General features: G+C 36.1%; 1 protein-coding gene across 6 annotated transcripts in view; it reads left to right on the top strand.

The window, feature by feature from the left end:
* Positions 1-763: 763 nt before the first annotated feature.
* Positions 764-23,720, top strand: part of TMEM196 (transmembrane protein 196) — a 67,665-nt gene continuing 44,708 nt past the window's right edge. For 3 of the 6 annotated variants that reach the window (XR_004229875.1, XM_031940660.1, XM_031940657.1), the window contains exon 1: positions 764-1,972. Coding sequence is in view for 5 of the 6 variants with exons in the window: in XM_031940660.1 (XP_031796520.1) it covers positions 1,808-1,972 (165 nt within the window). In the remaining variant the exon portion in view is untranslated. The remainder of the gene's footprint in view (positions 1,973-23,720) is intronic. The other 3 variants (XM_031940658.1, XM_031940659.1, XM_003772122.2) reach the window with 3 other exon arrangements.

The following is a 23,720-nucleotide window of genomic DNA, read 5'->3' on the forward strand; positions in this document are numbered from 1 at the left end:
GAAAATATAAATATATCATTGCACTGGAAACAAAGACTTGAGCTTGGTGACTATATACAGTGATTCTAGGATTAATGTATCACATGAACCTTGCATTCAAATGAGGTAAAAAAAATATTAGCTGGACAACCATGCTTTGCATGCTCAGCACTCTGAATCTTTACTGAGGACAGGTATCTATTATGGATAAGTCAAATGTGAATATGTATAAGTGCTTATTTTCTTTTATCAATGTCTTTTTCAAAGAATTTGAAAACATATCTTGTCAATTTGAGTGAGAGCCCAATGGCCCCCTTCCTGCTCTGATCGGGACTGGCTAATAACTGGAATGGAAGAAATGCTGCATCTGCTTCCCACTGGGACTCAACCATACAATCCCCGAGAATGAGTGGGACAGAACAAACAGGTTCATCCTTCCCCAGCATCCCTAGTAAAAAAAAACCTCTGGGGATTAAATGTTCACCTTAAAGTTGACTTGAGAACTTACCTCTACTAAAAGGGTTTGGGTCTGAAGAAAGAGCCTTGTCCCTTCTAAGGAGTGATGTGTTTCTATAACTATGGCCTTTTGTCTTTTAGGCTCGGTAGTACTATTCTCTACTCTCCTTCCCTCCCTTTCTCCTTCTCCCCCTGTCTCTCTCTGTCTCTCTCTCATTCTCCCTGTCTCTCCCTGTCTCTCTCTCATTCTATCTCTCTGTGTCTCTCTCTCGACACCCTCTTCCTTCGCCCTCCCTCCCCGCCCAGAAAGTTTTGCGCAAAAAGAGCTTTGAGTGTACACAGGTATCTTCTCCCCTCCCAAATCCCTGGAAGCGCTAAAGAGGGAAGACGGGGGAGGTCTGAGGGGAAGGTGCCTCTTGGTTCGTTTGTAGTTCATTAGGGTCTCTGGGCGGGGCTGAGCCAAAGCCAGCTAGGGTATTGGCTCTAAACGCATACATATATATCTGTCTTTTTCCCTCCTCCATCAACCTCCTAAATTCCAATGAGGTCACTGCGATGAGCAAGAACAAGACAAAAAGAGAAGGGGAGGAAGAAGAGGGTGGCGGTGAAGAGGAGGAAGAAGACACAGACAGAAAGGGGCAATCAGACAAGGTCGACTTTTTCTGAGAGACAGCAACTGTGAGGAGCGTGGTGCTGAATGTAATCTGCCTGGAAGAGAGACGGAAGCGGAGATAGAAGGACTGAGCCACTTTTCTATTACGACAGTAACAAAGGGAGAGGAGGCAGAGAGGAAGCTGAGAGAAGGGAGCGAGCCCTCCCACTCGCCCCCCGCAGAAAACAAAACCTCCGGGCTGGGGAAAAGAAGCAAAGGAGCTCCAAGTGCTGGAAGACTCGGAACAGACAGGAGAACAAGCCGGTTACCAAGAGAGGGGGCGTGCAGGTTTCCTGCGGGGACTTTGGATGCAGCAGCACCTTGGACAGCACCCGGGTGAGCGCGTCCCTAACAAAAAGACCTTAAGCTCCAAGCTGCCATCCTCTTGAGAAGAGGCTACTTTTGCAGCATCCCCACTCTGTCTTTCCTTCCCTCCACTTCAGCTTGGCTCCAGCCCCGGAGCAGAAGGAAAGCCTTTGTCCTTCGGCACTTTGAACGTGCCAGGAGGTGCCCCGGGTGCTTTGGCCCGGTCCGGAGAAGCTCGTCTCTGTCTCTGGGAACTGCCTATCTTCCGGAAAATGCTAAACTGGTGAAGAAAGGGGGAAAAAGTTTTGGGGGGTGTACTAGGGGGAGAGAGAGGAGCGCACGGGGAAAGCCGAAGACCAAAGGTGGATGGTCTGTTTCCCGGGCTGATCTGGAAGGAATGATGACCGAGGAAGGATGTGCACCAGCGGCCAGATCATTGGAAGCCTGCTGGTGCTCTCTGTGCTGGAGATAGGGCTGGGGGCGTCCAGCGTGGCCGTTGGGGCAGTGAGCTTCAGCCTGGCCCTCAGAGAGCACCAGCCGCAGCTTGGAGACTCCTCTCCGGTATGGAGCGGGCTGTGTGTACGTTAAGCCATTTCACTCTCTTTAACTCTTGTTGCTGATGATCATTGCGTGTTTAATAGCTCCTCCCCGGGAGGGAAGGCCATAATAAAGCTCCCCCTTGCATGTCAATCTGAAGAAGCATCCCCTGTGCATTGTTCCCATAGGTAGGCTGTGGATGTCCTCTGTGGTCCCTTTTTTTTTTTATTTTTGAATGCCTTATTTGGGTGAAAACTCAGTGAAATAAGGAGTTCTGGTTTATCTGGAGGAGGAAAGGGTCCCCTAAGAGATCCTAGGGATGGCCTTGTTAGTGGGCATAATTAGGGGGTGGCTTTTAAGAATGTCAAGGGCATGTCCTTTGACTCCTCTGTTCCCATTAGAAGAAAGATCAGGCAGAAACATGTCATGGATTTCTTAGGACCATTAAGATCATTAAGAACAAGCAGGGTTGTAATTATTCTTTTGTCGTAGGGGAAATGGTGACCAGGACATACGAATGGCAAGCTATATGTGACAAAGCAAGATACATGGGGTGTGTGTGTGCCTGTGTGTGTGTGTGTGTGTGTGTGTGAAATCTCATACACCTCAAGTAATGCTAATATTGTTTTCCATTGTCTTTTTTGGATGGTTCTCTTTAGATGATTATTTATCACTTAGAAGTATCCACCTGGAAACCACTTTATAAGTTCTAGGCAATCACTTGTTTGTGGTAGAAGGTAGGGGGTAGACAACAACAGACTATGATTCGTGAGAACATTTCTAATCACATACTTCCTCCTGGGAGGTTTCATACATTTTGTGAGGCAAACTGTCAGAATCTGCATCCGTTTTGTTTCTTCCCCTAAAGGTAAGCTTCGAGAAAGCTTTAGGAATTCATTCCTTCTGACAGGGAGAGATCAATGAATTAACTTGTAATTTGGACCTAACTGTGAAAAAAAATGGTTTTTTTCCTCCCTGGGTTCCAGTGAATCTCGTTACCTTTCTAGATTCAAAGTGTACTTTGGAAAACTGATACTAAATAATGTGACTTAAATTTTCCTAGTAATTCTTTTCATGGAACTATAAAATTGTGTAGTTGAGCTTTAAGTAAAAAGAGGATCATTTGGGTGCACAAATGTAATAACACCAAAGATATTTATTCTTAATTAAGTTGATCACAAAATATGTATAATGATGAAGGTTCTCATGGGGTTCTCGAATAATTTAGCAACCGGGTTACAATTTTTCAAATTAAATTTGAGCAGATTTTTTTTCTTTACAAAAAAGAGAAAAAGTGAAATCTAGCTCTAAAAATCTGTAACGTGCTCAAATGATTGTGGAATTTGCTTTCAATGATAATATCGATGATTCCTAAATTGTGTAGCATGATTTATAAAACTTTACACACATCATCACTGCACATTCTTTTGACCCTATCATAAACAACCCAATCATATTGTAGTACATATATATGTATATAATAACTAGTTTATTAGCTAAGAATGCAATGAAAACCTTCAAAATAAATTGTCTTTATCTTATAAAGATCAATTAATATTGTGGAAGTCACGGAGTAACCACAGCATGGTAATAAATGTTCATAATCTTCCCATGGAAATGTTAGTTATTATAAATTATTAGTAGCTCTAGTATTTAGGCCTATATGGGGAGGGCTAGCTTTACTCATGACTTGATGATTGGGACTCTTTCATTGTTCCCCAAGTTTCCTCTTTGGAAAAGCAAAATAAAGAAACTGAAGCCATATATTCTAGATGCCCAGACAGCAGGTGGAGATAGTAAGCAGAGATTAGTCAAAGCGGATGTTTGCTAGCATTTATAGAAAATCAACTAACTACTCGGTTGACTCAATTTCACCTTGCACCTGCTTGTTTGGCATCTTGGAGAAGCAAACTAAAAAAAGGTCATGGTTCTATCTTCATGAGGTTAAAATGCCTGGTTAATTCAGTGAAGGAAAACAATTATAACTTGTCAAGACAACAAGGGTCTGAGAGAAGGTCACCTAAATTGCTTTAAATTGATTTGTTCAAGGTATATGGAAATTGTTCCTAAGTGCCAAAAGCAGCAAATAATAAGTAGGCAAAGGGCCAGTATTTGTGAGTTATTAAAATTAGAGATGGCATTGAAGACCAAGGAAAAGTCATAGAAAAAGTTTCAAGAGCAAAAGGAATAAAATGAGTAGGAAGTAGCTTTTTTCCAGCATATTGTCACACAGATGATAACATTGAACTTTAGGGTTCAGTTATATGCACTTTTGCCTGCCTGGTCCTAAAAAACTCATGAAATCAGTCTTGAGTCAGAAGAGAATTCAAAGGCCATCTCAGTGAACCCATACTTCAACATGAATCTCCTCTCTAAGACTGTACAAAAAAGTCATCCTTCACTAATTCACAAAATAGCTCAATCCATTTTTGCTAAGCTACTTAACATATCTAGATTTTCATTTCTTCATCCATAAATAATGGTATCGGACTAAATGATCTCATTTCTTATTCTTGGCCCTAAAATTCTATGATTTTGTGACCTTATTATTTTGTAGCATTCATGTGTTAAGAGCTAGCTCTTTTTTTCTCCCTTCAAATACAACATAAGGCAAACTTTTGAAAAAGTATAAAACATTGCAAATGTTTATATTAGCTTAAAAACCCTGCCTACTATTTGGTGGAATGTCGGATGAAGATTAAGGAAGATGACGATTTTAATTTCATTCTAGATATTTATTTACAAATTATTAAGTGCTGGGTAAGTCACTTAACTTGTGTTAGCTGTAAGTTAAGTATGATTATTCTTGTAAAAGTTGTTTAAGGAGGTTGTTGTAAATAACGTGAAAAGTGTTTTCAAAAACAGTCAAAGATATTTGAGTTATTATGGTTATTTATTTTCTATGTTAACTCACTCTTATAGTGAATCTACTGCTTCAGATGAGTAGAATGTTGATGAAACTTCAAAGATCTAATTTTTAATGGACTTGTCCTTAACCAGGACATCAACTCAACAGATTTCATGTTGTATTATAGTCCACATATATCCAAACCTTAATCCAGACTATAGCTAGATAGAGATGATAGTGTGTACCTAAAATGAGATTGCACAAAAGAGAAATAAAGAATTTCCTTTTGCTATAATTCTGAATTTATTTATTTTCCTTTAACAAAATAAAAATTAGGTGTAGAAGATATCAAAATATAAGGAGCAACATAGTTGAATTTGATTTATCCATAACCCTCTAAAGGATTATTTTCACCCATGAATATGAAGTAGGATTTGCACACTTTGAACTTCTGACCTCTACTTGGGAAGCAATGCTAAGTATCTGAAGAAAATAAATTATTTGCCTCAGTATAACTTGTAGCAATGCTAGGCTTATTGAATCAAAGAAAAGAAAAGTCAGCAGACTATGAAGCAGATCTGGTAGAGATGACTACCATAGTTGAAATAGTACAGCCAGTAATGAGTCTTTCTTTCTCCAGATACTAGTGAAATCCCTGTCCTTCAGCAGCCAAGGATGTAGTTAGACTTGTAGTAAATCACCATGGGGACATCTGGTGCTTACAAACATCTCCTCCATTCAGGAATATGTGGATTAAAAACACTTTAGGTTATCAGTTTCAATATTTCAGATGCCAAATCTGTGTCATTTGTTGGATCATTTTATGAAGCATCTGGCTCTTTGGCCTAAATTCATACATATATAATGTGTGTATGAGGTGTATGTGTGTCTATACATACATATACACCTCACCGATGAGAAATAACCTAGATGTGTCTTCAAAATTTCAATGAGTGTTAGATTTTACATTATTGTTTACATAGCTAATAGCTACTTTTAATAATATGTAATACTATTACTGCATTAGAAAAAAAGAACAAATTCTAGGGTGACAATCTGTTAATAATGGAATCAGTAACATCAAGTAGTCACTGGAGGAAAAAAATAATATATTAATTCCATTTTACTGTCAGAGTCCTAAAATAAGGAGTGGATTTCCTCAAGTTAGTTAAAATAAAGTTTAACTAAACCACAGTTCACTCAGTGTGAAACTTTCGGTTGTCTTAGCAACCAAATACAATTGCTAAGTGACTCCTATGATACTGAATGGAAGATTCCAGATATCCAATTAGTATATCAATATGCCTGTCTACGGTATTTTCAGAGTTGGTATGGGGAATAGGAATTAGTCCCATTCTATTTGGTCCCAGAGGGAAGAAGTAGGAACAATAGACAAAAAACTATATAGGTTTATATTATTTGGACAGGGGGGAAAACTTTCTTACCCTCCAATGATTCACAAATAGAATAGGATGTTTCAGAAGATACTGTGCTCCCTCTAATGTGACATCTTCAAGAAAAGAAAGAATGACCACTTGTTGGAAATGTTTGGGAGGGATTCTGAATTAAACATTTGTGATTTTTGAGGTCTCCTCCCATTGTGATGTTATGAGACTCTATTTCATATCTATAAAATCTGATCTATATCTATCAAATATCCATATTTATCTCTGTAAAAACTGATCTATATCTATAAAATGCCTATCTTGTAGTAATTAGGTATGAAATGTAAGGAGAAGTTGGAAATCAGTTACTGAAAGGTGTTTGACTATAAATAACCATACTGACAAAAATATTTAGTGCATTAGCTATAACAGAGAAATCTGTTTCCACTGTTTATTTCACTAAGCAGAAATAATGCCCCCCCACAAAAAATAGTAAGATACAAAAGATTTGGAGAGTGTGAGAGATGCCAAAACAAATGTAAAGATTAACTAAGGTTCATCCAAGCAAAGCCAATTATAGTCTTTGCCTGGGGTGATTTTGTATGTGCCAGCTCAGCATCTTAAAGAGTTCAGGATCTCTTTTATGGCAGTTTCAGTTCAGAAGGTGGTACTATTTTATTTTCCATACAGGAATGAAATGTCAAAATATCTGCATTATGATTTGTCTCTTTGAAATTGTCCATATTGTATAACCCAAGCCAGATAATTAGAAAATGTAAAAGTTTCAACAGAATAGAATGTGAGGAAATTTGAGGAAAATTATTTTGGGAATTTCAGTCAGAAAGAATATGGCACTTATTGGTTAGTCCAATGTGGGAGATGGCTAGCTCTCAGAGTCAAGAAGCCTTTCAATTAAAAAATAAAAAAGCACCATGATAACGCATTATCTAGAGTAGACAATTTTTAATTGTGGAAGATAGTTTGTATCTCTACTTTATAGTGAGCCCTTTGGCGTTGCAATGAACTTGGGAGGAAAATGGGGAAATGGATCAGAGTTCAAGCATGAACCACTGACTTCCTCCTTATAATTTACCCTATATTTTTTCCTAGTGTGCTCCCCAAAGCACAGAGATCATAATGGAATAGGAAGGGATAAATATATAATCCTTATAATTTTCTCCTTTCCCACACTCATCTTAGGATAATAGTTGTTATTGTTGAATCATTTTCATTTGTGTCCAACTCTTTCTGACTCCATTTGGGATTTTCTTGTCATATCCTCCTCCAGTTCATTTTACAGATGAGGAAACTGAGGCAAACAGGGGTAAGTGACTTGCCCAGTCTCACATAGCTATTAAATCTCTGAGACTGACTTTGAACTCAGATCTTCCCAATTCCAGGGGCTGCCATACTATTCACCTATGTGCCATGGAGCTGTCCCAAAATAATAGTAGTGAGGACTAGGTGGCACAATGGATAGAGAATTGAGCTGGAAACCAAGAAGACTTATCTGAGTTCAAGTCTGGCCTCAGACACTAAGTACAAGTGAACATGGTAAGTCATTTAACCCTGTTTGTCTCAGGTCTTCACCTATAAAATGTGCTGGAAAAAAAGGCAAAATACTCTAAGACCTTTGCCGAGAAAATTACTGATGTGCTCATGGAGAGTCAAATACAATTGACCAACAAAATTCAGATAATTTGGTCTTAAGAAATCCATTTCACAGACAGGATATTAAAGATGTAGAGATACAAAATTACTTGGCCCAATTCATTCAACTCATGAGCTGAATTTGGGATTTGAACTCAGGCTCTCTAATTTCAAATCTAATATTTTTTTCACTATTCCTGAAAACAATTAGCATATTCAACCTGTGAAAATTTTTTTAAACATATTTCTATTACTTACTCAGGAAAATGCTAATTCCTAGAAAATACAGAAGCAGAAAAATGGATCCCTGAACTCAGGGTTTATTTCAGATTCATTAACTGGAAAAGAGTAAAACAAACTAAATAAAAACAATTATAACAGTCTATAAGTTTTGAATGGTCTGGTAGAAATTACAAGTGCAATGGTTCAAAAAAGAGGGATCCTGAATCTTAGTGAACCTTTTGACGATCAGGTAAGCCAGAAGAAGAGCTCTAATTTAGGTTTGGGGCACTTAAAACTTATACATAAATGAAAATTGTTATTATGATTAATAGCCTAGTAATGTGATAGAAGGCAATTGGATTTGGAGTCCAAAGACCTGCTTTTAAATTCCAGCTCTGCCACTACCTATGTGATCAACTTGCTAGAGAATCTATATTTCAAGATCCTCATCCATAAAATGGTGTTGGATGAAACAATCTACAAAGAACCTTCCAGCTCTAAATTTATGATTCTTTAATCTTGGAAGAACAATTAGAAATTGGATTGGTAAAAGGAATAAGGATCTAGCAGAAGGTAATGAGCAGTTGCATTGCACAAGTATGTTTGTAAGGCAGTTTATGAGATTAACTTGGATGGAATTTAGAATGAGTTTAATAAAATACAATGATACCTAGATGGATAGGCAAGGTAAGACTGCAGTATAGAGGATCTTTAAATCCAGGCAAATGTCAGCCACAAGCAAAGGATCTAATTAGAGGAGACTACTGATAAAACAAGACCACAAGCTCATTGAAAGCTTTCAGTCCCTCATATCTCAACTCTAAACTCAAGAGGTTGAAATATCATTGCCCCTGATATATGGTCATATGGAACTCTGAGTAAAGGAACAAGAATATAAATTTGCAAATCTCTCATTTAAGATCTATTACCTGTTGAGAACTGGTCAAATCAAGAGAATTCTTTGCTGTTAATATTATTAATCATTATTATTATTAAGGTAAGAAAATCAATTTTCAAGTTGTAGTCACTTATTTTGCTTCTGGACTTAGTTTTCTTATACTGCCCCCCCCCCCAAAAAAAGATTACAGAACTACTGTTAGTTATATAGTGGGCAAACAGTCTTATTAGCAATTATGTCATGTTCTTGGTTTTAAATGAATCTTTAAAAATATATAATGGTAATGACTTCCATCAAAGGAATCAATCTAGGGACAGGTAGGTAACATAATGGATAGAGCAGCAACCCAGAGTCACAAGGATCTGATTTCAACTCCTTGTCTCTGACACTTACCCCTTAGTAGCTGTGTGAGCCTGGACAATTAAATTAAACCTGATTGCCTTGCCAAAAATAACTTAAAATGAGTTTTGAGTTAAAACTCAACAAAAGCTCTAAAGTAGAATAAACCTTAGAGACTGACATGTAGTCCAACCCATGATTGAACAAGCACCTTCTCTATAGCATGTCATGCACATGGTTACCTAGCCTTAGTTTAAGTAATAGAATACCTGTGATGAATTGACAACTCTGAGATACCACTATATTCCTTTCATATTAGCTAAAACATCAGGGAAAGATAATGATAAATATTGGAAGAGACATGGAAAAACTGGGACGATAATACATTGTTTGTGGAGTTGGGTCTGATGCAACCATTGTGGAGAGCAATTTGAAACTATGCTCAACCACGTGTTCAAAAATGTTTGTGGAAGCCCTTTTTGTAGTAGCAAGGAACTGGAAACTGAGTGGATGCCCATCAAATGGGGAGTGGATGAATAAGTTATGTATGATTGTTCTATAAGAAATGATCTTCAGGATGATTTCAGAAAAGCCTGGAAAGATTTGCATGAACTGATGCTAAGTGAATGACTAGAACCAAGAGAACATTGTACACAGCAACAAGATTATGGGATGACACAATGTCTTTTTTTTTTATTATTATAACTTTGTATTGACACAACCCATGCCTGGGTAATTTTTCTACAACATTATCCCTCGCACTCACTTCTGTTCCGACTTTTCCCCTCCTTTCCTTCATCCCCTCCCGCTGATGGCAAGCAGTCCTATACATGTTGAATATATCACCGTATAGCCTAGATACAATATATGTGTGCAGAACCGAACAGTTCTCTTTTTGCACAGGAAGAATTGGATGAAGAGAGTAAAAAATAACCTGGGAAGAAAAACAAAAATGCAAACAGTTTACATTCATTTCCCAGTGTTCTTTCTTTGTGTGTAGCTGCTTCTGTCCATCCTTGATCAATTGAAACTGAGTTAGATATCTTTGTCAAAGAAATCTACTTCCATCAGAATACATCATCATACAGTATCGTTGTTGAGGTATATAATGATCTCTTGGTTCTGCTCATTTCACTCAGCATCAGTTCATGTAAGTCTCTCCAAGCCTCTCTGTACTCATCCTGCTGGTCATTTCTTACAGAACAATAATATTCCATAACATGCATATACCGCAGTTTACCCAACCATTCTCCAATTGATGGGCATCCATTCATTTTCCAGTTTCTGGCCACTACAAAGAGGGCTGCCACAAACATTTTGGCACATACAGGTCCCTTTCCCTTCTTTAGTATCTCTTTAGGATATAAGCTCAGTAGAAACACTGCTGGATCAAAGAATATGCACAGTTTGATAACTTTTTGATCATAGTTCCAAATTGCTCTCCAGAATAGCTGGATGTATTCACAATTCCACCAACAATATATATGTCCCTGTTTTCCCACACCCCCTCCAACATTCCGCTTTACCTTTCCCTGTCATTCTAGCCAATCTAACAGGTGTGTAGTGGTATTTCAGAGTTGTCTTAATTTGCATTTCTCTGATTCATAATGACTTGGAGCATCTTTTCACATGGCTAGAAATAGTTTCAATTTCTTTGTCTGAGAATTGTCTGTTCATATCCTTTGACCATTTATCAATTGGAGAATGGCTTGATTTCTTATAAATTAGACTCAATTCTCTATATATTTTGGAAATGAGGCCTTTATCAGGACCTTTGACTGTAAAAATGTTTTCCCAGTTTATTGTTTCCCTTCCAATCTTGTCTGCATTAGTTTTATTTGTACAAAATTTTTTCAATTTGGTATAATCAAAATTTTCTATTTTGTAATCTATAATGATCTCTCGTTCTTCTTTGGTCATGAATTCCTTCCTCTTCCACAGGTCTGAGAGATAAACTATCCTATGTTCTTCCAATTTATTTATAATCTCATTCTTTATGCCTAGGTCATGAACCCATTTTGACTTTATCTTGGTGTACGGTGTTAAGTGTGGGTCAATGCCAAGTTTCTGCCATACTAATTCCCAATTTTCCCAGCAATTTTTGTCAAATAATGAGTTCTTATCCCAAAAACTAGGGTCTTCGAGTTTGTCAAACACTAGATCATTAAAGTTATTGGTTATTTTGTCCTTTGAACCTAACTTATAACATGGATCAACTAGTCTATTTCTTAACCAATACCAGATGGTTTTGGTAACTGCTGCTTTTATAATATAATTCTAGATCTGCAACCACGATGTCTTAAGGCAACTGATTTCACATTTAGAAACACAAAGACACACACAGATACACACACACACCTCAAAGGATTCTTTTTTGGGGCTAATCATGCAGAATTCAATCATATTATCCTTATATGGAATGTACTCAAGGTCATTCATCACTTGAGCCATCCTACTCTGGAAACTATCCAGATTCTCAATGTACTTCCTAAAATGTGGAGGTTTGTTTAATTCTCCAAATGAATATTTATTAAATCTCCTCATCTCTTACTGCTGGGACATTGATTAAAACCTTCTTTTTATGAATCTTAGAAATGACTCTGCTGTACAGCCTGTTCTGAAAAATTCATGTAATATAGATAATGATACTACTAATAACAGTTATTATATTATATATCTATATATGTAGTAGTATGCATTATGATATATAATATATGTAATATTATATATTTAATATATATAATATATAGAACTATAATAACAATAATAACAGCAAGAATATTGATGTTACCATTTACTTCGAGACTAAGTGCTCCTTTTACCTCATTTGTGTTGACATTAAGCCAATTTTCATGAGGAAGTTTCTTCATTTATGGGGCATAGAGACTGAAAAACAGAAAAAAATTAATTTGTCAGCTCAAGACTAAATTCATTATGACCTAAACCAATGTCAGTAATTTTCTCATCCAAAAGATTTGACCAACAGACTAGAAGACCTGGGGAAAATGATAATGCAGTCAATGTAGGGTGTGGTTAAGTTTCCCCTGAAATACAAGCTATTCCTGGGTTTTGATTCAAGGATGTGGCAATGGAGTGACATCTCTGATTTTTGTATTATATCAGTAGCTTCAGATGACAAGGAGACATGTTAATTTGTGGAGTAGAATATGCCAGGGAACTTCTGTGGATTCTGGTTATAATAGTTTCCCTTGGGAAGACAGAAATTTCCTCATTTGACCATGAGAGAAAATTCAATGAAGATAAACCACAAGTCAGAGGCTCATAGGATCTCTCTTGATAATCTAATATGTTTATCTTTCTCTCCATAGCTACAAAAATGGAAAGGACCTCAAAGGACAATGAATCCAATCACCTCACATTTCAAATATGTGTTATACCTCAGGCACATACATTCCTAAATATTTTATTAGAAATAATTTTAACAGGAGGCCCTAAGTAATTCTATTTTACCTTACTTGGAATTAGAATGTATCAAATTCATCAAATTAACTCATGAGGCATCTAAAAGTAGGAGATACATGGCCTAATTTAAAAAAAAAAATCTAGCTACCACTGTGTAAAAAAAAATCCCAAATATTTAAAGAAAAAAATCTCTAGGCAACATATTATTATTGCCCAAAACTAGAAAATAAAGTGAGTGTCCTTTAGGTTTATAGACTCTCTTTAAATATATGATAATCAATATGAAACAAATAAACATCATTAAGTTTGCCACTTTTGTTATTGCTTTTGGTTTTATATTAGTCATTTGTTAAATACACCCCCCATCACTTAGTGACCTTTCCCTTCTAAAAAATAAAAAATAATAAAGCAAAAGCAACTGGCATGCTCAATCTATCTCATGGTATATTGATATTCTACATCTATCTTCTCCAACCTCTGTGTGAAATTCTGGAAGAGACATTCCCTCCAATATTCTCTACAGTTGATTGGCAATTGCAGTTACCCACTTCCTATTTCATTCAATTTTTTTAAATACATAATTGTAGCTATTGAATATATTGTTTTCTGGTTTTATTGAATGCACTCTGCAAAAGTTGACACATGTTTTTTCTGTGTCCATGAATTCCTCAAACGTTTTATTTCTTACTCCATGATAACATTACAATACATTCAAATATGATTATTTCTCAGTTAATAGATGTCTGTGTTTTTTCTTCTTTTTTTCTTAGTATGAAAAATGTCACTCTGAAAATCTTGTTACATGTTGATTTTTTTCTCTGCTTCTTCTCCCTGTAGTATTTCCCTAACAGTGAACTTTTCAGGTCAAAGGATAAGAATGTTCTTTTGGAATGCAGAGTATTCCATCCAAATTTGTCTTACCAGATGTTTGAACCAGCCTCCAGATCTAACAGCAATATGCTATTGGTTTTGTCTTTCTATGGATCCTTCAACATTTACTTATTGTCATTTTGTCATCTTCCCCCCCCCTACATTTCTAAGTGTGAAGAGAATTCCATGATATATTTTAATTTTGATTTTTCTCATCAATAGTGATATAAACCAATTGTGTATGTGCTTGTTAGTAGTTTGCAATTCCAAAACTGAGGAAATGAACCATATATTTTCACTACTTCTCTATTTGATAATGGTTCTTGGCTTGATTGGAAGAGTTTTCGAATTGGAATTAGGAAGAAATGAATTCAAATCCAGCCTTAGACACTTAATTAGACATATAAATAACTTTTTCTTATGTCTGTCTGTTTCTTCTTTTGTAATCTCAGGATAATAATATCACCTACCTTACAAAGTTGCTGTGAGGATAAAATGAGATAATATTTGTAATAAGTTTTTCAAACCTTAAGATAGTACTTATACACACGCATATATAAAACACATAATATATAGTGTGTATACATATGTAAACATATATATGTATATGTCCATGTGTATAATCTATACCATATACACACATTCATGTGTGTAAAAATATCCAGTATTATTACTACCTTGATTATTTATGTTAGTCAACAAATCTATGTTAAGCATTGATTATGTGTCACACATTGTATTAAATGTTAGAGATACAGAAAAGTGTAAAAAGAACCACAGCGTAAGCAGTTCATATTTTAGTAGTGGAGAAAGCATGCAAAAATCAAACATATAAGAAATATATAGAGTATATTAAAAGTGAGAAGCCACTAATAATTGTGGGGATGTGCAAAGACCTCCTGCAGAAGATAAAATTTGATCTAATAATTTTAATAATAGTTTTTTTATTTTCAAGAAATATGCAAAGAGAGTTTTCAACATTCACCCTTGCAAAACCTTTTGTTCCAAATTTTTTTCTCCCTCCTTTCCCTAACCCTTACCCCAGAGACCAAGCAATCCAATATGTGTTAAACATGTGCAAATCTTTTATACATAATTCCACAGTTATCATACTACATCAGAAAAATCTGATCAAAAAGGAAAAAAATATATAAAGAAAACAAAAATCAAGCAAATAACAAAAAGGTAAAAATCTTACGTGGGGATCAGCATTTTGTCCCAACAGTCCTTTCTCTAGATGCATTTAGCTCTCTTCATCACAAGTCCATTGGAATTGGCCTGAATCACATTATTGAAAAGAGCCACATCCATCTGAATTGATCATCACATAATATTGTAATTGCTGTGTAAAATGTTCACTAGGTTCTACTCACTTCACTCAGCATCAGTTCATGTAAGTCTCTTCAGGCCTCTCTTAAATGATCCTGCTAATGGTTTCTTATAGAACAATAATATTCCATAACTTTCATACACCATAATCTATTCAATCATTCTCTAACTGATGGGTATCCATTTAATTTCTAGGTCCTAGCCACTACAAAAAGGGCTGCTACAAACATTTTTGCATACATGAGTCCTTTCCCTTTTTATGTTATTTTTGGAATACAGGCCCAGTAAAGAAACTGCTGGATCAAAGATTATAAACAGTTTAATAGCCCTTTGGGCATAGTTCCAAATTGCTCTGTAGAATTATTGGATAAGTTTGCAATTGCACCAGCAATGTATTAGTGTATTTTTCCCACATCCACTCCAATATTCATCATTATCTTTTCCTGGCATCTTAGCCAATGTGAGATGTGTGTAGTGGTATCTAATTGTCTTGATTTGCATTTCTCTGATCAATAGTGATTTTGAGCATTTTTTTCATATGTCTAAAAATTGTTTTAATTTCTTCATTTGAAAACTATCTGTTCAAATTTTGTGACCATTTATCAATTGGAGAATGGCTTGAATTCTTATAAATTTGTGTCAATTCTCTATTTTAGAAATGAGGCTTTTATCAGAATTCTTGAATGTAATTTTCCCCAGTTTATTGCTTCCTTTCTAATTGTGTCTGCTTTGGTTTTGTTTCTATATTAACTTAATATAATCAAAATTATTCATTTTGCATCCTATAATGTACTCTAATGTTCCTTTGGGCATAAAATCTTTCTTTCTCCAGTTCTGAGAGATAAACTTCTCCCTTTTTTTCAGAATTTCAAGCTTGGGATTTAATTGGTGATTTTTAATTTGTTCTATTTTCCAGTTCTTTTAGTTGCATGCCCATTTCATTGATCTTTTCTTTCTCTATTTTATGCAAGTAAGCACCTAGAGATATAAAATTTCCCCCAAGAACTGATTTGGCTAATTCCCATAAATTCTGGTATTTTGTCTCATTATTGTGATTCTCTTGGATGAAGTTACCGATTGAGTCTATGATTTGTTGTTTCACCCACTCATTCTTCATTAGATTTTTTAGTTCCCAATTAATTTTTTATCCATTTTTCCCTGGCCCTTTATTAAATGTGATTCTTATTGTATCATGATCTAAAAAAGAAGAATTTACTATTTCTGCATTTCTACATTTGATTTCAAGGATTTTATGTTCTAATACATGGTCAATTACTGTATAGATTCCATGTACCGCCAAAAAAGTATATTCGTTTCGGTCCCCATTCAGTTTTCTCCAAAGAGCTATCATAGCTAACTTTTCTAATATTCAATTTATCTCAAATTCTTTCTTATGTATTTTGTGGTTTGATTTTTGTTGTTCTGATAGACCAAGGTTGAGGTATCTCACTGATATGGTTTTGCTGTCTATTTCTTCTTGTGGCTCTCTTAACTTGTCCTCTAGGAATATGGATACTATATCACTTGCTGCATATGTTTACTATTGGTATTACTTCATTATCTATGGTACCCTTTAGTAAAATGTAGTTTCCTTCCTTATCTCTTTTAATTAGATCTGGGGTTTTTTTTGCCTTTTCTTGATATAAGATTGGGATCGTTATCCTTGCTTTTTTTTTTTTTTCACTTCTGCTGAAGCATAATAGTATTTGCTCCAGCCTTTACCTTTACTCTGAATATATTGCTCTGCTTTAAATATGTTTCCTGTAAACAACGTATTGTAGCATTCTGACTTTTAATCCAGTCTGTTATCCACTTCCGGAAGCGTTTGTCTCATCCACATTCACAGGTTAAAATTACTAACTCACAATTTCCCAACACCTTATTTTCCCCAAGTTATACTTTTCACTTTCCTTTCCACTTTCCCCTCCTCCCCAATGTTTTGCTTCTGACAACCACTTCCTTGAATCTGTCTTCTCCTTTTATAGCTCCTTCCCCTTTCTGATCCTTTTTTCTCTTCCACTTCTGTACTTCTAATACAATCTTTTTTTTTCTCCCCTAATTTCACATCCTCACAATAAAGTCAAATATGCCATCTTAGTATACCCCTAACAAAGATACAGTTCTCACAATTTAAACAATACCACATTTCCATACAGGGATGTAAACAGTTTCATTTTTAATAACATTATTTTTCTTCCCTTTTAACTTCTTATGCATCTCTTGAGTTCTGCATTTGAAGATCAGATTTTCTGTTCAGAACTGCTCTTTTCATCAAAAATAAATGAAAATCCCCTATTTCATTGAATGTCCATTTTTCCCTGAAAGATAATATTTAATTTCACTGAATAGTTGATTCTTGGCTGCAGTCCAAACCCTTTTGGCCTCTAGAACATCATATTTCAGGCCCTTATATCCTTTAAAGTAGAAATTTCTAGGTCCTGGTTAATCCTGATTGCGGCTCCTCAATATTTGAATTATTTCTTTCTGGCTGCTTTCAGTATTTTTCACTGGTCTGGGAACTTAGCTAAAATAGTCTTTGTAGTTCTTGTTCTTAGCCTCCCTGTGCTGCACCTGTGCTGGGCCTTTACCTGAGCCTGTCTGATTGAGACAGACCTTTCATGAAGTTCTTCCAAAATATCTTCTGCTGAAAATTTGTAACACTCCAAATATTTGTGGGTTCTATCACTCTACAACCTGTTCAGAGACTTGAACTGGTGCTGATCCTGAGGGAAGTCAGGAAGAGCTCAAATACCTTTCTCCATCATCTTGACTCCACCTCTCTGATCTAATTCTTGAAGGAAGCCATGAAATCTTAATAGGTAGAGGTGAAAAAGCAAAGGATTCCAGGCTTAAAGGAAAGCCAGTGCAATGGCAGAATTGGGAGACTATATCATTGTTCATAAAAAATCCCAGGTAGCTCAAAGTGGACTAGAGAGTGCATGAAGGGCACTGAGAGATAAGGAACCAAGCTGTAGAAAATTTTACTTTGTTTTCTTGAAGGAAATTGGAAACCTCTGGATTCTATTCAACAAGGAAATGACATGGTCCTACTTATTTCTTAGAAAAATTACTTTCACAGTTGAATGAAGCATGGATTTGGAGGAGGTAAAGAATTGATCCAGTGAAACCAATTAGCTAATTAAACAACCTAGAGAACAGCTAATGAGGGAGCAAAATTGTGTATGACTGATGGAGAGAAGAAGATGTATATGAGAGATGCTGTGAAAGTTCAAAAAAAGACCAAAATTATCACTAGAGCTGAAAACTGATGGAATGAGTAGAGAGCCAATGATGTCACTAAGGTTGAGAGGCTGTGTGACTGGAACGATATTCTTTACAGATCTGGTGTATTAGATTTTTATCTCTGATTATTATTCAAAAAATGTTGCAACACATTGCATATCGTGTTAATATTTATATTCATGTAACAATAATGTTATATGTAGTATTATGTTATACAAGTACAAAACCTTTTTTCCTCAATCATTACTCTTCTTATCATGGCTACCTTGATTTTGTTTGTGTATAAGAGTTATGATTTTATGTAATCAAGTTTTCTCTTCTATTTCATCTTTGGATATCTCTTTCATCCCTTGTTTTGTCACTTGAATTTTGAAAGAAATATATTTTAAAGGGCTAAATTTTAATAGTTCCCATGAGTAAGATCCATTTGATTAACCACGGGGAAAAAAATGCAGGTCAAACTCCTCCTTAGTGACCTCTGGGATCTAAGTTTCCCTCTTTGTTGCTATTTTTCAGGAGACATATAATAATAATAGCAAAAGGCCTCTTATACTTGTCAAGATGAGAATCATCACTGGATTATTTTAAAAGAAGAAAAAATATCACACAGCAAAAATGGAACAGAACACAATGCATAATGCATTAAAAATGACATTAAGTTAACAGTGTGGGAGAGATGTGTGGATGGATTGAAATTCTGAGGAATAAGTGCAATTTTCCCTATATCCCGAAGGGTTTGGGCTTCTGGCCAGTGATTTTTTGGTAGATAAGATGTAGAACTAGGATTTCACTTCTTTGACTGTTCCATGCCCATGATTCATATGTTCGATTGAATTTTCCCTTTTTTGATTCTTAGTTTTCCATGATTAAGCTTTTTCTTCATTCTTTTCACTTTTTTCCTATGCCAACTAACATTTCTACTTTGCTACTGTTCAAGCTCATGCTGCATCCGACTCTATGGTATTCTTTTCTACTTAACTGCCTGTTAATTAAACCTTTTTCATGCAATGCTGTTTTACTTTGTTTTTTATTAGCAGAATAGCTCCTTCCCTGTTAAAATATATTTTCTTTGAACACATTCCCTTCAAGAAAAAGTAGAATTGCATCTTTAACTAAAAGTTGAATGATGATGTAGCAGTGGCATATGTCTGTTAAGACACACATTCAATTAGATGACCTTCTAACACTGGATTTTGACTACTAATTCTACTTTGAATTGAATTGTAACAACGGGTTTTCTTTTCATTCTTTTTTGTGGTTGCCAGCCATTTTTATCTTCTCTCACATTTCAAACCTGCTAAGATTCTACATTTTTCACTAGAGAGTTCCATTCCCCACTCTTGTCCCTATCCCTGATCTCAAACCTGATCGGTTTAAGCATCAAGTTAGACCAAGTCACAACTTAGTTAAATGATGTTCATCATCATAATTATCACAACACAAATGGCATTTATCATAAATATTACTTCAATGAATACTTAAAATAACCAGATAATGAAAAACTGGAGCTCAAAGGCATTGACCAGGGTCACAGTCAGCAAAGTCATGAAGAAAGTCTCAGAAAATTTTGTAGGTCATGGATGTGCTGGAATCAGATCTATGACAATCCAGATCCTGATGATACACAAAGATAGATGGTGACAATTGCAATAATTGACCTCTAGGGCACTCAATGGTTTGCAAATTGCTTTTGATTTATAATGTTATTTGAGTCTCACAATAATCTTATTTATTATTCTTGTTTTATGGAAAAGAAAGCTGCATTTGAGAGAGGTTTAAGTGCTTGTTCAAAGTGACAAAAACCAGTCATTTACTGAGATAGGAAATGAACCCAACTCCTAACTCCAAACAAAGCACTCTATCTATCCACTTTGCCTCTCTCATATCTCTGAATCCCCCATATCAGAGGCATAGGAAGCATAGCAGATTTTACTTTTTCTTCTAACAGAAAAATCTCTGTAGCCAAAGGTCATATTCCTATGTCCTACCTTGTTGCTGTCCTGCTACCATCGGTGAAGATGGTGAAGGACACAAACACTGAGGAACAACTCGTATTTTCCTTTGTTTCATGGGCTGCCATGGCCAAAGTCTTCATCACCAGTCTATGTTTGCTGAACATTTGTATGTATTTAACTATTTTAAGTAACTGATCCTCAAACAAACAAACAAACAAACAAAATCATTTTATTGTTGGAACAGTTTGTGAAGCCATGGGGTGAAGTAGTATGTATCTGTTTGGGGAGGGTTGTGGGGTTTGTGACTGCAAGAGTCACAAACTCTTTTCTTCCCCAAATCATGAGTTTTCAAGGATCATATAGTCACAGCTTTTTCAGCTACAACAAATATTAGAAGTTGAGTCCAATCTCTTTCTTCTAAAGATGAAGTGAAGGTAATTTGTACAGTATCACATTAAGTATATGAGGCAGGATTTGTAATAAGGTCTTCCTATCTTCAAATTCTTCATTCTGTTGACTAAACCATCCAACAGCCTCAAAACAACCCACCACTAATACCACAACCAGCATTTATGTAGTTAAGTTTGCATTGCACTTTGCAGAAGTTAAGTCAGTTTATCTTCACAATAACCTTCTTCAGTAGGTACTACTTTTATCCCTATTTTAACTGATAAGGAAACTGAGACAGAAAGGTGATTTGCCTTGGGTCATATAACTATATGACTAAAGTCTAAGGTGGGATTTAAACTCAGATTTTCCTGCCATTAAATCAAACACTCAATTCACAAAGTTCAAGAAATTCACAAAGTTGAGAACTTTATCACTAAAGTTCAACAATTCTTTGTTCTCTCTCCAAAGTGAGGTATCACTCTGGAACAATTTTGGAAAGTAGAACTAATGTTTTCAAAGCTACCTGAATATTTTCAAGCCCCTGGAAAGCCATTGATCAGCATAAGCAAGGAGGAGAAATGCTTAAAAGAGTTCTTTAAAAAAAACAGCCAACTCATTTGTCAATGACCAACTCATAATGTTTAGAAGAAACTTCAAAGCCCTGCACTTCTGAATGTTGGCAACTAAGATGCTGTGCTGTGGTTGCTTTTTGAAGAAAAAAAAAAAAAGAAATCCCGAGATTTGAGAAACAAAATTGCAATCAGCTAAATCTCTTAGGAGAGAAAAATCACATTTGGGGCATGGCTTTTTCATAAAGCCTTGTGAATAAACACGTTCCCACATTCTGCCGTGGGGTGCATTATTTCAATAAACAAGTCACAGATGATTCCATTAAAAGAAATGCCTTAAAACCCACCCTCTTAAAACAGGACCATGTCACATGAGATTCATGCATGTCTCTATCCATGTCCCAGAGGCCCTCACTAAATCAAAATAAGGACTGAATTTGGGGACATATTATGAAACTTAAATAGGCTTGCTTAATGTAAACCCATTTTCTCCCCACTCAGCTATAATCAAGGCAAAAGACATTTCTTAAACAAACAGTTATGTTGGCAAAAGTGGAACAATCCTAGCTGTAATTCATGATGTTTCTAACATTTCCCTTACTGCCGGCTAAAAGGATATTATTTGTACTTGCATGGATATGTCTTTGGCTAGAGAGTAAACATGTGATTTCATTGATAGAGGGGACTCCTAAGTGTTGAAACCCTCTGTAATAATGAAGAATAGAACCTTCTCTGCCACTTAGTCTTAAGAGAGTTTCCTGAAGCACATGGGAGGGAGAGAAAGAAATAGGAGAAAAGGGGGAGCAAGATAGGGGGGACACAGAGAGAGAGAGAGAGAAAGAGAGAGAGAGAGAGAGTGAGAGTGAGAAAGAGATGGAAAGAGAGAGAGATGGAAGGAGAGAGAGAGAGAGAGAGAGAGAGAGAGAGAGAGAGAGAGAGAGAGAGAAGAGAGAGAGAGAGAGAGAGAGAGAGAGAGAGAGAGAGAGAGAGAGAGAGAGAGAGAGAGAGAGAGAGAGAAAGAGAGAGAGAGAGAGAGAGAGCTGGTCTTCCCAACTCCTAACTTTTGATCCTGTGTGTCCTGCTGCTTCTTAGTTTGTTTTTTTGTTTTTTTTTATATGTGGAAAAACCATGACAATACTAGGAAACACCTGATCTGCAAGTCAGAAAGACCCATATGCAAGCCCTACCTCTGTATGTCCCAACTATGTGACTGGGCAAGCTATTTTGTGCCTCAAGCTCCAGGTAACTCTGAAAGACTACACATTGCATAACAAATGCTAACCTGTACTGGGAAAGATAAGTTTCCTGTGCTATTGATATCATGGACCCAGGCTCTACCTTTACTGCTAATTGTTAATAAAAAACCAGTGTGGGGCAATAGAAAGCTTGCCTCCGAGTTTAGACCTGGGTCCAAATCCTGCCTCTAACATATGTTGGATTTGGGGCATATCACACAGCTTCTTATTGCTCTCCTTAGAAATACTCTAAGACTATAATTTGAGAAAGAGTTGGTAGTGTACAGGGAATACATTATGCTGATAAAATCAGAATTCTGGAATAACACAAGAACGAGCCAATAGTGTTTGTGTCACGGGGTCACTCTGAGGATCAAATGAGATAATGCCCATAAAATGCCATATAAATGTCAGCTAGGATTAAAATCATATCTTAGCCCTTTGCTTTGGTCTTTAGGAGCCGTCCCTTTCAGAAACTTTCAAAAGGGGAAAATGGGATGGAGCTGGGGAACTCTTTCACTGTCTTTCTTCAAAGTTTCCATCTGGAACCCATTACTGGCTATGGGCTGTCCAGGAACTGGGGCACTGACATATTGAATTGCAACACAAAGAGTTCTCAGGAAGCTGCAAAGTAAATACTCTGCACATTAACACTGTGCTCAGAATAAGGCACTCAGTGCCAGACTGCCTTGAACCCCACATTAGTGATAGATTGATCATTCCAAAGTATCTCTCTCTCCTCCAAGAAACCAGCTTCATTTTCAGAAGCAATGGGCAGCAAGATCCCCTCAGACTTTTCCTAAGAAGAAGGACTGTGGCCCAGAGTGTTTGATTTAGTCAGACTGACTCTTCCTGAGGTTTATGGGATCAGAGTGAAAATACCATTTAGTAAATAAGAGATATATTCCAGGTCCCGTGTGTGTATTATTTCTCTAGATTTTCCACTTCATATGCGAAAACATCTGTTTATTTTGCCCTCACATGAGACCTGTTCTTTTCCTCTCCCTTTCTTGGAGATGGATAAATTTAAGCCATCTCTGGGAAGTTATTTTAAGGTAGAGTTTTAAAGCTAATTTCTATGGCTAGATTTGAGGGAGTCTCTGTATTCAAATTCTAGGGGGTCCAGGAACTAAGATGGGATAAAAATCCAAATTTTATGTATATTAATCTTTGAATTTAGCATATCTTTCAGTTATGCATGTAACTATAATGGTTTGTAGGCTTTGCCATATTTTTAAAATGATTCAAATCACCACGACATAAACATCCCATATTCTCCCACAGGATGCATTATTTTTATAAACAAAAATAAGCATTATTTCAATAAAAATAAAAGATCAAGAATTCTTATCCTGGTTTTCAAGTTTGTGGTGAAAAGAAACAAATTAAGAGTTCAATGACTTGGTTTCTAGACTCACTTTGACATTCTTCTCT

Source organism: Sarcophilus harrisii, chromosome 5 (genome assembly GCF_902635505.1).
Source record: "Sarcophilus harrisii chromosome 5, mSarHar1.11, whole genome shotgun sequence".
Taxonomy (NCBI): Eukaryota; Metazoa; Chordata; class Mammalia; order Dasyuromorphia; family Dasyuridae; genus Sarcophilus; species Sarcophilus harrisii.